Here is a 13,360-nt window from a genome sequence, read left to right on the forward strand (position 1 = left end):
TGGTTCAAACCCACCAGCCACTCCTCGGAAGGAAGGTTGGGCAATCCTACTTCCGTAGTGATACTACCTTGGAAACCCAAGGAGGGGTAGCTATGAGTCGGGGCCGACTCGACAGCACATAACAACAACAACAACAATGTCCTTCTCTAGGGACTTGTCCTTCCTGATAACACGTCCTAAGGAAGTGAGACCAAGTCCCCCCATCCTCACTTCTGAGGAGAATTCCAGCTGTACTTCTTCATTTTTCTGGCGGGCAATGGAATATTCAAAATTCAAATACCATAATTCAAACATTAATTCTTCCTAGGTCTTTTTTATTCACTGTCCAGCTTTCAAATGCATATGAGGCGACTGAAAATATCATGGCTTGGGTCAAGTACACCTTACACCTCAAAGTGACGTCTTTGCTTTTTAACACATTAAAGAAGTCCTTTACAGCAGGTTTACACAATGCAATCTGTTGTTTGATTTACTGAGGGCTGTTTCCATGCGTGTAGACAGTGGATCCAAGTAAAAATGAAATCCTTGTCTTCAATCTTTCCTCCATTTATCATGATGTTACTTACTGGTCCAGTTGTGAGGATTTTTTTCTTTATGTTGAGGGGCCATCCATCCTGAAGGTTATAGTCTTTGATCTTCTTTAGTAAGTGTTTCAAGGTTGATGATACAACCTTGCTCATAGTGACCCAAGGAGGGGTTAGTATGAATTGGAATCAACTTGCCGGCAGTGAGTTTGAATACTCATTTTATAAAGAAGAGCCAAGAGGATTAAAGGCTATTTTATCTATGCAAGTCCACATAATGAGTAAATATAGAGCTAGGATCCCAATTCGGGCAGCCTTAATAGTTATCCACGTGACAGCCATTATGAAAAGAGCTCAATATATAATTCTCATAATAAGCATGCAAGGTAATATTAGAGTCTCCACTCAACACATAAGAAAACACACTTAAGCAGGTCTCCCATAAATACTATACTAGTCTGCTGGGTGGGTTCTAAATGCCAGCCCTTAGGTTAGTAGTCAAGTGCAAACCATTCATGCCACCAGAGACAGTCATAAACAATGCATAAACAAATGGGCAAGACTGTGCTCCAATAAAACTTTTGTTTACAAAACATGTGGCAGGCTATGTTTGACTCAAAATCCATAGTTTGTAGAATCTTAATTGACAATATTGTTTAAATCAGAATTTTAAAATTTAGAAAGTACTTAATGTGATATAATAATAAAATGGATATACAAAAAGTAAGATGATTATATGCCCATAGTACAGATTAAAGTAAACTACCCACCAGCCACTCCTTGGAAGGACAGTTGGGCAATCTAATTCCATAGAGATACTGCCTGGGAAACCCAAGGAGGTGTCACTATGAGTTGTATCTGACTTGATGGGAGTGAGTTTGGTTTATTGGTTTAGTATGCATTTATAAACAAAAATAAAAAGAAATGCCTAATTTTGACATTAAAACCAGACCAAAACCCAACTCACTGCCATGGAGTGGATTCCAACTCATAGAAACCCCTTCTTGGGTTTCTGAGGCAGTATCTCTACAGAAGTAGATGGCCCAGTCTTCCTTCTGAGGAGTGGCTAGTGGGTTTGAACCAGCAGCCTTCTGGTTAGCAGTCAAATGCCTTAGGCACTATGCCACCAGACCTACTAGTGAAGTAAAAATATTCTGATCCATCTAGGTAAAAATCATGGCTTTACCTTTTACCAACTATAGGACCATGGGCCTCAGTTTCCTGTGGAAGTAAAATTGCTACTATGCAGCATAGTTACAAAGGCTAAAAAAGAATCAATGCCCTAAAGGATAAGGGGAGTCGTGATCCTAAAATAAACAATTCCAACCAGAGTATAGGACAACTAAGCAACAGCTAACTCCCAGTGGGAACTATATGCACTGTTCCATGATATTTCCTTCCATGGTAGCAAAGTGCCTAGCAATCAGCACGAGCACAAGGAGCATTTGCTCACTGTGCCCAAACTGCTTAGATTAAATCAAAGATTATGTCATTATTACAATGCCCATGTTTAATCTGTATTTGGAATTCATGGCTAAGCCAGAAATTTCTCTGACAACTTGGATTATGAAATGGAATTATTTCTCAAGACACACAAAATGATGACTAAGTGTCTCAGTATAGTATGTTTTACTCTAATTGGTAATGGCTTATTTTAATGGATCCGTATCCATGTTTTTCTTAATTACCAAAGAGAACAATGAATACTAAAGTCAGGAGTCTTGTAGTAATGCACTCACTTTCAAACAATACCTTTCTCTTCAGGAATCAGGAACACAGAACTGACCTCTTTTATTTCTGTATCATTGATTCAAATACAGAATGGCTGAAAATTCTGTGGCCTGTATTTTTCTTCCCTTTGTCTATTTCTTTTAAATTTGAATGGGTTACAAAAACAAAATATTGACTTTTTGGATTGGTTATTATTAGCAATATGTTGGTAGTGATGAGACAATTTTCTATTAAATATGGTTGTAAGTCACATTTTATTTCAGGCACTAAAACATTAACATTGAAAATGGGATTGTAAATCTCTTTTCAGTCTCTCTTTTTTACAAGTCACTTCTAATTTTTATTATCAGCACAGAAGCAGACTGTAATTAAAAATGTTACAAAGTTAGCAATCATCCAATGCCATTGCTCTTAACTCATTAAGAACCATAACACAGCTTCAGCATCAATCATGTGAAGGAAAAGGGCTCCTTGTAGTTGACCCTTTCGATGTTACTATCTAAAATCTGTACTTCTTTATTGGGATTAGCTGAGACTGCAAAGTTCTTCCACATGCACACGATATACCATAAAAAGTTTTTCTTAGTCATCCTTTCCCAACAAGATTTGGCTCAGTTATAGCTTTTGTCCACTTCAGGAATGTCAGATGGAATGAATAGATTCCAATTAAAGGCTATTCTCTTTCTGGCGTTCATAGTTGGTACTTCTAAATGATCAAGAATTCGCTTTTAGAAGGCTGTTTAATCGCTCTTTTTGCCATATACATTACTGACTTGTTACCATGTAAGTTTATTTCTTTTTTCTTTTTCCCTCTAGTCCAGAGATTTATTTTTTTAATTTCTCTTTAAACTCCTGTTATCTTTCTATACAAAATATAGTAACATATATATGTCCCTCAATGTCCTGTTTTAATATCCAATAATGTAACCTTTGGCGAAAAATGGAAGAAAAAAGAATTGAACTAGCTCAGAATATAACAAGATTACATTACCCAAAACCAAAACCAAACTCACTGCCGTGGAGTTAGACTTGACTCATAGTGACCCTTCCTTGAGTTTCCGAGGTGGTATCACTACAGAAGTAGATTGCCCAACCTTCCTTCTGAGGAGTGGCTGGTGAGTTTGAACCAACAGCCTTCGGGTTAGCAGTCAAATGCCTTAGGCACTGTGCCACCAGAGCTCCCAAGATCACATTATCCCTAAAGAATTCTTTCTTGGTCTGGGATATAGGCAAAGTTCATGTGGTATCTTTTCATTGCAGTGCATACATTAGGTCACTTTCTGTTCACCCATCCCCTCAAAAATGTCAACATCAAAACAAAATTTCTTCATTGTCTGTTAGTAAAATTCTCAGCACATACTAGGTCCTGTATTAATATTTGTTAGTCAGCCTCAGCTAATGCCCATACTTGTCAGCCTAGTACTGAAATTCTCCACAATTTAGTACCAACCTTATTTCCTTTAATTCTTTTATGTAAGACATCTGTTGTACTTAAACTGGACCAATTTTGTCTCCCAAACATGTCATATACCGTCCCACTTCACCCTATTTGTAACGCTTTTCCTATGAAGTCTAACGTAGTCTATAACAACATTCATCTGCACATGTACCATCAGTCCCTGCAGTTCTAGTGCAAATGGCATCTCCTTCATGGAACTGTTGTTGCTAAGTGCCATCGAGTCGTCTCTGACTCATAGCAACCCTATGCACAGCAGAACGAAACAACACCGAGTCCTGAGCCACCTCCACGATTCTTACTACACTTGAGCCCATCACCACTGCCACTGTGTCAATCCACCTCATTGAGGCCCCTCCCCTCTTCTGTCAACCCTCCACCTTACCAAGCATGACATCCTTCTCCAGGGAGTAGTCCCTTCTGACAACATGACCAAAGTATGTGAGACAAAAACTGGCCATTCTCGCCTCCAAGGAGCATTCTGGCTGCATTTTCTCCAGAATAGACCTATTAGTTCTTTTAGCAGTCCATGGTACTTTAGGCATTCTTTACCAACATCACAGATCAAAAGAATCAACTTTTCTTTGGTCTTGCTTATTCATTGTCCAGCTCTCACATGCATATGAGGTGACTGAAAATACCATGGCTTATCTCAGCCACCCCGTAGTCATCAAGGGGACATCTTTGCTCTTCAGCACTTGAAAGAGGTCCTTTGCAGCCAATAAGCCCACTGCTATACGTCATCTGATGTCCTGACTGCCGCTTCCATTGGCATCTACTGTAGAACCAAGCAATGTGAAATCTTTGACAATTTCAATCTTTTCTCCCGTTTATCATAATGCTGCTGATAGATCCAGTTGTGAGGATTTTTGTTTTCTTTATATGGAGATGTAATCCATACTGCAGACTGTATCCTTCAATCTTCATCAGTAAGTGCTTCAAGTCATTCTCACTTTCAGCAAGCAAAGTTGTGTCATCATCGTATCACAATTTGTTAATGATTCTTCCTCCAATCCTGATACCACGTTTTTCTTCATATAGTCCAGCTTCTCGGATTATTTGCTCAGCATATAGATTGATTAAGGATGGTGAAAGAATATAACGCTGACACACTCCCTTCTTGATTTTAAACCATGCAGTGTTCCCTTTTCCTGTTTAAACAACAACCTCCTGGTCTATGTGCAGGTCCCTCATGAGTACAATTAAGTGTTCTGGAAATCCCATTCTTCTCAATGTTATCTACAATTTGTTATGATCCACACAATCAAATGCTTTTGCATAGTCAATAAAACACAAGTAAACATCTTTCTGATATTCTTTACTTTGAGCCAAGATCCATCCGAAATCAGCAATGATATCCCTTGTTCCACATCCTCTTCTGAATCCAGCCTGCACCTCTGGAAGTTCTCTGTCAATATACTGCTGCAACCATTTTTGAATTATCTTCAGTTCTTTTGTAAGATTTTACTTGCATGTGATATTAATGATATTGTTTGATAATTTCCACATTCTGTGGGATCACCTTTCTTTGGAATGGGTACAAATATAGATCTCTTCCAGTCAGTTGGCCAGGTAGCTGTCTTCCAAATCTCTTGACATAACTGAGTAAATACCTCCAGTGGGGCATCCATATGTTGAAATATCTCAACATCTGTCAATTCCTGGGGCCTTCCTTATTCCTTGCCAATTCCCTCAGTGCAGCTTTGACCTCATCACTCAATACCGTTGGTTCCTGATCATATGCCACCTCCTGAAATGGATGAAGATTGACCAGTTCTTTTTGGCAGTGACTCTGTGTATTCCTTCCATGTTCTTTTGATGTTTCCTGTATCATTCAATATTTTGCCCATAGAATCTTTCAATATTGTAACTTGAGGCTTAATTTTTTCCCTCAGTTCTTTCAGCTTGAGAAATGCTGAGCATGTTCTTCCCTTTTGGTTTTCTAACTCCAGATCTTTGTACATTTCATTATAGTAATCGGTTCTGTCTGCTCGAGCTGCTCTTTGAAATCTTCTGTTCAGCTCTTTTATCTTATCATTTCTTCCATTTGCTTTAGCTACTTTTCACTCAAGGGGCAGTTTTAGAGTCTCTTCTGACATTCATTTTGGTCTTTTCTTTCTTTCTTGTATTTTTAATGACCTCTTGCTTTCTTCATGAATGATGCTCTTGATGTCATCCCACAATGCTGGTTTTTGGTCATTAATGTTTAACGCATCAAATCCATTCTTTAGATGGTCTCTACATTCAGAATGGATATATTCAAGATCAAATTTTGGCTCTCGTGGAATTGTTTTAATTGTCTTCAACTTCAAGTTGAACTTGTATATGAAGAGTTGATAGTCTGTTCCACAATCAGTTCCTGGCCTGGTTTTGGCTGAAGATATTGAGCTTTCCATCACCTCTTGCCACAGATGTAGCCAATCTGATTCCTGTGTACTCTGTGTGGTGAAGTCCACGTGCATAGCTGCCATTTGTGTTGTTGTAAAAAGGTATTTGCAATGAGTAAGTCGTTGGTCTTGCAAAATTATATCATGCGATCTTCAGTGTTATTTCTGTCACCAAGGCCAAATTTTCCAACTACTGGTGATTATTCTTCGTTCCCAACTTTTGCATTCCAATCACTAGTGATAAGCAACACATCTTGATTGCATGTTGCATCAATTTCAGACTGCAGAAGCTGATAAAAATCTTCAATTTCCTCATCTTTTGCTTTGGTAGTTGGTGCATAAATTTGAGTAACAGTCATATTAACTGGTGTTCCTTGTAGGCGTATGGATATTATCCTATCACTGACAGCATTGTACTTCAGAATAGATCTTGAAACCTCTTTTGTGATGATGAATACCATGCCATTCTTCTTCAATTTGTCATTTCTAGCATAGTAGATCATATGGTTGTCTGATTCAAAATGCCCAAAACAGGTCCATTCAGCTCACTAATGCCTATGATATCAATCTTTATGTGTTCCATTTCATTTTTGACAACTTCCAACTTTTCTATATTCATACTTCATACATTCCATGTTCTGATTATTAATAGATGTTTGCAGCCGTTTCTCCTCAATTTGAGTCACCCCATGTCAGCACATGGAGGTCCCGAAAGACTTACTTTAACCATATCATTAAGGTTAGTTCTACTTTAATGAGGCATCTCTTTCCCAGTCCTATTTTGAGTGCCTCCCACCCCAAGGGGCTATCTTCCTGCACTGTGTCAGACAATGTTTCCAAGCTATTCATAAATTTGCCCAGTAATATATCAGACAATGTTTCTCTGTTATTCATAAGGTTTTCCCTGGCTAATTTTTGAGAAGTAGATGGCTTCCTCCTTCTTCCTAGTCTGTCTTAGTCTGTAAGCTGTGTTGAAACCTGTGCACCATGTGCAACTCTGCTGGTGTCTGAAACACCAGTGGCACAGCCTTAAGCCTAACAGCAATGTACAAGCCACACACAATGACAAATTGACAGACAAGTTTGTGTCCCTTAGCTGTTGGAAATCTTTGCACCCTCCTGTTACCTAATTCCTACCTGAGACCTACTACTCAGTGGTCCCCAACTGCTCCTGGTCCCTCCCTTTCCTGGCTCTAGGGCGCTTGGGGCCTAGCCTTGCTTCCCGCCCCTTTAAACCTTGATATCTTGTTGCTCCTGGAACTACCTCTGATCTCTTCTTCCTTGAAGAAGGTTCTGTGTTTATGTTCTTTACAACACAAATAACTTCTAATTTCTTGGACTTATTTTCATACTAGAATTTAATACCTATGAGGGTTAGATGTTCTGTATCCTTATCACATGTTGCAGTGAGTCTAGCAAAATGGTGTGCATGGAATAGGTGCTCCATAAACTAATGCTGAATGAATGCCCACTGATTACTATGTAAACAGTTATTTTGATGGAGATCACAGAACTTCCCATCTACTGTTGAACACTTGCTGCTGTAACTCCTAATGACAAATCTTTTAGATTCTAAGGGAAGCCCTAAAATGACAGTCTATCCCTGCTGGGAAAAATCAGAGCTAATGAATTAATGGGATCAGATCTGTCACAGAGGATCCTAAGAAGTGTATGAAAAACACTGTGGGAAAGGATGCTTGTATATGTGAAACAGTTATTCAGACAAAATATGCATTTATTTACATGAGTATCTACTTGCACATTCACTTATGTGCTAAGTTGAATAAGAAACTGCCATTAAGTAGGGGCTGATAAAATTAAACAAGCCATCTTGTACCATATGTTCTTTCTTCAAGAATATGTGATAATTTCTATGGGTTTTAAAGTTGAGAATAAGTCCGGAATAATGTCAGCTTTCAAAGCTACACACTGAAAAAATGAAGAGCCTTTAAACATAATATTAAGTAAAAGAGGTCACATACAAATGACTATATATTGTATGATTCCATTGATATAAAATGCCCAGGAAAGGCAAATCTATAGAGCTAGAAAGTAGATTAGTGGTTGGTTGGACTGGGGATAAGAGCAGGGATTAGCTAAAAACAGCCATATATGATCTTTCTGGGGTGATGAAAATGTTCTGGTCCAAGAGTGGATTATGATGACAGCTGCACTATTTAGTAAATTTATTAAAATGATCGAATTATACATTTAAAATGATTGAATCTTATGATACGCAAATTATATCTCAATGAAGCTGTATAAAAATGCAATGAATGGAAGAAGAAACCACAGTGGTAATTAGGAATCAACTTGATGCAGAAAAAGTCATCCATTTTAAGTTGAATTTAATAAAATAGATGAAATGATACTTTCAGAAAAAGTGAGTAGAAATATTACAATATTGCAGCATTTGCAGACTGACCTTAAAAGTATTTGCAATACATTAAAACTCAGTAACTCCATGTTCATTTTAACCTAGTTCTAAAAACTCAAAACTAAAAACTCACTGCCATAGAGTCGGATCCGACCCATAGCGACCCCTCCTTGGGTTTCCGAGGCAGTATCACTACAGAAGTAGATTGCACAACCTTCCTTCCGAGAAGTGGCTGGTGGGTTTGAACCGCCAATCTTCTGGTTAGCAGTCAAATGCCTTAGGCGCTATGCCCCCAGAGTTCCAGAGTTCTAGGGCTGGTTACTTTTTACTATATGCAAAAAAATAATTATATACTCTTTAAGAAACTCAATCTAATAATTTACTGATAAAATACACTGTGCATGCCAATTATAACAGTTAGTTGTTTAATATAAATTTGCTTTTATGTCATGGAGACAAAAAGGAAGTGTTTAGTTCACTCAGTTCACAAAATTCTCATTAAGAGTATTAAATAAAAGAATACAAGATATAAGTACTATATCTACTTCTTGAAGAAGGTACTTTCATTCCTGCTAATAAAACAATTTAAAGACAACACAAATCGTTCAAATTAAATTTAAAGTAAAAAAAAATAATGTGATACTCACCAAATTTCCTCCTTTAATGAAATTTAATCGCAACCACTCACAAAGCTAACATTTGTTGAAATTTTTCTATAATCTATGAATTCTGCATAATACTGAGTAAATTCCAGTCTCTACCCTCAGGTACCCAAAGCTTAGGTGGTGAAAGAGGCAACAGACAATACAGTGTCAGCAATGACTCATAGAACACCCCCTGCCAAGGGAATAACAAAGAGGGCCAAGGAGGTTTATATAGTGAATGATATTGAGTGGAGTTAATCTGGGATTTACCAAGCAGCATACACAACACCAGAATAGTCTGTATAAGCAGGATTTCAAATTAAATGAAATCAAGTGCTAAGAGTGCTTCTTAAACCAAAAAGTGCAGAACAAGCACAAAAAGCCTTGTTGTTTTGAATTTTTTTTTTCTCTTTCTTTGGAGAAGGCAGTAGCGGTAAAGTGGACACACAACTGCAAACTCTGATGTGATGCTTTCTTTTCCCTGAGAATTAAAAAAAAAAAAAAAAATCAAGCAAACAGTTGATTACCTCTAACCACCTCTTCCACAGACTCAGTGGTGGTGGTGGTGGTAGTGGCAATGCTGGTGGTTCTCTCTGTAGCCTCTTCATAGGGTTCCTCTGCCTCTTCCTCCACCTCATCACCATCCTCATCATCCTCATCATCCTCAGCTTCTTCATCCTCAACATCGGCCACTTCCTCCTCTTCTGCTACTTCAACGACTTTGTCTTCACTATAATAGGAAAGACAAATAAAGGTATGTTATGGATTGAATTCGGAAGGAAGACTGGGTAATCTACTTCTGTAGAGATATTGCCTCAGAAACCCAAGGAGGGTCGCTGTAAGTCAGAATCGACTCAATGGCAGTGAGTTTAGTTTTGTTTTTCTGGTATGGATTGAATTGTGTCCCCCAAAATATGTATTCAAGTAATGGCCTCTAGCCCTATAGATGCAATCCTTTCTGAAAATAGGATTTTCTTTGTCATGTTAATTAGGCTATAAGCCAGTAGGGTGCATCCTAAAGCTAATCATTTAAATTATAAAAAAAGCAGAACACACACTGGGGGAAGAACACATACCTGGAAGAAAATGCCAAAGACACTTATGACCATCAAAGAACACCCAAGGCTATGGACAATGAAGGGCCCTTCCCTATAGCTGCGGCCTTGATTTGTATATCTAGCCTCTAAAATGGTGAGATAATAAAATTCTTATTCTTTAAAGCCACCCAGTGGTGGTAGATTTTATTATGGCAGCACTAAATAGCTAACACAAATTTCAATAAAGTAAGCAGAAAAAAAAAAAATAAACAACTCGGAACTTTGGTAATTTGAAAAAAAAGTATGTTATCAAAGGAAAAATATACAATAGGCTTGGAATTAGTGAGTCTGAATGTGAATCCACAAGAAGGTGCAGTGGTTAAACCATTTAGCTGTTAACCAAAAGGTCAGCAGTTCAAATCCTCCAGCTATACTGCAGGAGAAAGAGGATGCAGTTTGCTTCCATAAAGATATACAGCCTTGGAAACTCCATAGGGCTGATATACTCTGTCCTGAAGGGTTGCTGTAAGCCGGAATTGGCTCAGTGGCAGTGAGTTTGGTTTTAATTCAGTTAAGGGTGAACCCCAGCTAAGCAGTCTACAACTGTTTATACCCTTAGGCACTAAAATTTACTGTGTTATGGTGATCACTTCTAATAATATGTATGGAAATGCCATTAAGCAGTAAATACTCAATAACTGTTAGTAGAAATTGGTTCAACATCTGCCATTGAAAATTAAAACTAGAAATGAAGATGAAAGAATAATTCTAGATTGCATGGTAAGATGGAGGAACAGGCAGACAAGCAATACAGACCCTCTTCAACAAAGAAAAGAAAAACCAATTGACAGAGATACAGAAGTTAATCCTGGAGCCCTGAGCTTTGAAGTGGATTAGGCACCAATGAGTGGAAAAACCTGAAAGAAAACAGTGAGTACAGAGATAGTCAGAGCTGTGGACTGTCAGCTACTCTGACAGGACCAACAGCCTGAATATTTCCAAGTGGTGCTGGGACCTGAGAATTGACTAAGAGATCATCCCTGGTCACCAAGGGCTGCAGGGACAACTGCACTGGTGGCCAATGACTAGGAAGTGAAACGAAAGGAGGGAGACAATCTGTGCTGTTGACTTTCCGCTGTCCAGAGAGTGCAGCCATTTTGATTATTTACATGTGGTAGCCATTTTGGATATCCAAAGTGATCAAGAGTGCAGCCATTTTGAATGTTTACAAGTGGTGGTCATTTTGGATTTTAAAGTGACAGCATTCTCTTTTGGATTCCAGGGACCTAAGAATAGGCTCTGTTTGCCAAGGTCGACAGGGACATACAAGAGGCTCACAACAGTGAAGGAGATAGGTGGTGAGTGTATAAGTGCTGTCAACTAGTAAATAGAGGAGCATAGCATAGTACCCTGCCTGCATACATAACTTACAAACAAAACAAAGAAAGTGAAAATTACAGGCAAGTAACTCCAACATACAATCACCAATTAAATATAAACACAAAAATGTCACAATGCTTTGGAGACAACAGAGCATCACAGTCCACACAAAGAAGCAAGATAAAGCAGGAGAAACAAGGGACAAGGATACAACCCAAAACACACCCCTGAGGAAGACATAGCATTGGAACTCCCTGATAAGGAATTCAAAAGGATTATATTTAGGTATCTTCGAAGGACTGAGAGACAGATCAAGGAAAACACAGACAAATGCCCAGAAGAATTTCAGAAGAAAACACAAGAACAAAATGACAAAATAAATTAAAAATAAGAAATGATTCAAAATCTACAGATAGAAATCCAAAAGATGAATACGAAATTGTCAGAAATAGATGACACATTGAAAGGGCAAAGGAGTAGAATTGATGCAATGGAAGACAGAATTAATGAGACTGAAGACAAATACCTGAATACTTCTTTGGAAAGGGATCGATCAGAAAAAAGATCAAATTAAATGAAGAAAGCCTAAGGTTCATGTGGAATGCCATGAAAAGGAATAAACTACATGTCATTAGAATTCCAGAACAGAAAGAGAAAAATAAAACCACTGAGAAAACTGTCCAAGATGTGTTGGAAGAGAACTTCCCTGATAGGATGAAAGATGAGAATATATCCATTCAGGAAGTCCAATGAACCCCAAACAGGATAGACCTCAAAAGAAAATCACCAGACATATCATCATCAAACTCACTAAAACCTAAGACAATGATAGAATCATGAGAGCAGCACAGGGAAAACAAAAAGTTACCTACAAGAGGCAACCAACAAGACTAAGCTCGGATTTCTCAGCAGAAACCATGCTGGTAAGAAGACAGTGGGATGGTATATATAAAACTTGACAGAGAAAAATTTCCAACCAAGAATTATGTATCCAGCAAAATTGTCCCTCAAATATGATGGTAAAATTAGGACATTTCCAGATGAACAGAAATTAAGGGAACTTGTTAAAACCATACCAACCTTATAAGAGATGCTAAAGGGAGCCCTTTGGACAGAGAAGCAACAATAACCAACAACAACTAATCATTAACACACCTAATGATATAACCCAGAAACCAACCCAGCTATGGAAGTATCCAAAGTAAATAAGTCTACAAGATTGTAAACAGGGGACCAGAGACATCAATTGACAAATGAGGACAACAACAAACCAAAAAGAGGGAAAAAACTGTGTCATTACAGAACTTCCAGATGGTAGGGATGTCAAGACAACTACAAGATAGAATGGACTGTTTTAAACTTGGGAAGAAAAATTATAAACCTTCACATCAAAATAAAAAAGAAGACCAGCACAAATATTTAGCAAATACTAAAACAATAGTAATGAAGGAAGTGATAACACGATTCATAAACAAAATGAGCTCAGCATAGAAAATTACATGGAACAAAGAAATCAACACCACGATAAAACACATAACAAAAATGACAGCAACAAATACATATTTGCCAATACTTACATATCTGGCAAGGGCCTTATCTCTAAAATTTACAGAAAACTTCAATGCCTCAACACCAAAGGAATTAACAATCCAATTGAAAAATGGGCAGAAGACATGAATAGACACTTCACCAAGGAAGATATTCAAGTGGCCAGCTAATACATGAAAAGATGCTCACAATCATTGGCCACCAGACAGATACAAATCAAAACAACAATGAGATACCATCTCATCCCAGCACTGATGGCAAGGTTCAACAAGACAG

The 13,360-nt window shown here is 38.0% G+C and overlaps 1 protein-coding gene across 1 annotated transcript in view; it reads right to left on the minus strand.

Moving 5' to 3' along the window:
- The window catches only part of LOC103199254 (amyloid beta precursor protein), a 347,436-nt gene that overhangs the window by 165,792 nt on the left and 168,284 nt on the right, over positions 1-13,360 (minus strand). The window contains exon 5 of the mRNA XM_007943494.2: positions 9,647-9,849. Within this exon, the coding sequence (XP_007941685.2) occupies positions 9,647-9,849 (203 nt within the window). The remainder of the gene's footprint in view (positions 1-9,646; positions 9,850-13,360) is intronic.

The sequence above is a fragment of the Orycteropus afer genome, unplaced genomic scaffold, assembly GCF_000298275.1.
Source record: "Orycteropus afer afer isolate SDZICR_OR568_19922 unplaced genomic scaffold, OryAfe1.0 scaffold00108, whole genome shotgun sequence".
In the NCBI taxonomy this organism is placed as follows: Eukaryota; Metazoa; Chordata; class Mammalia; order Tubulidentata; family Orycteropodidae; genus Orycteropus; species Orycteropus afer.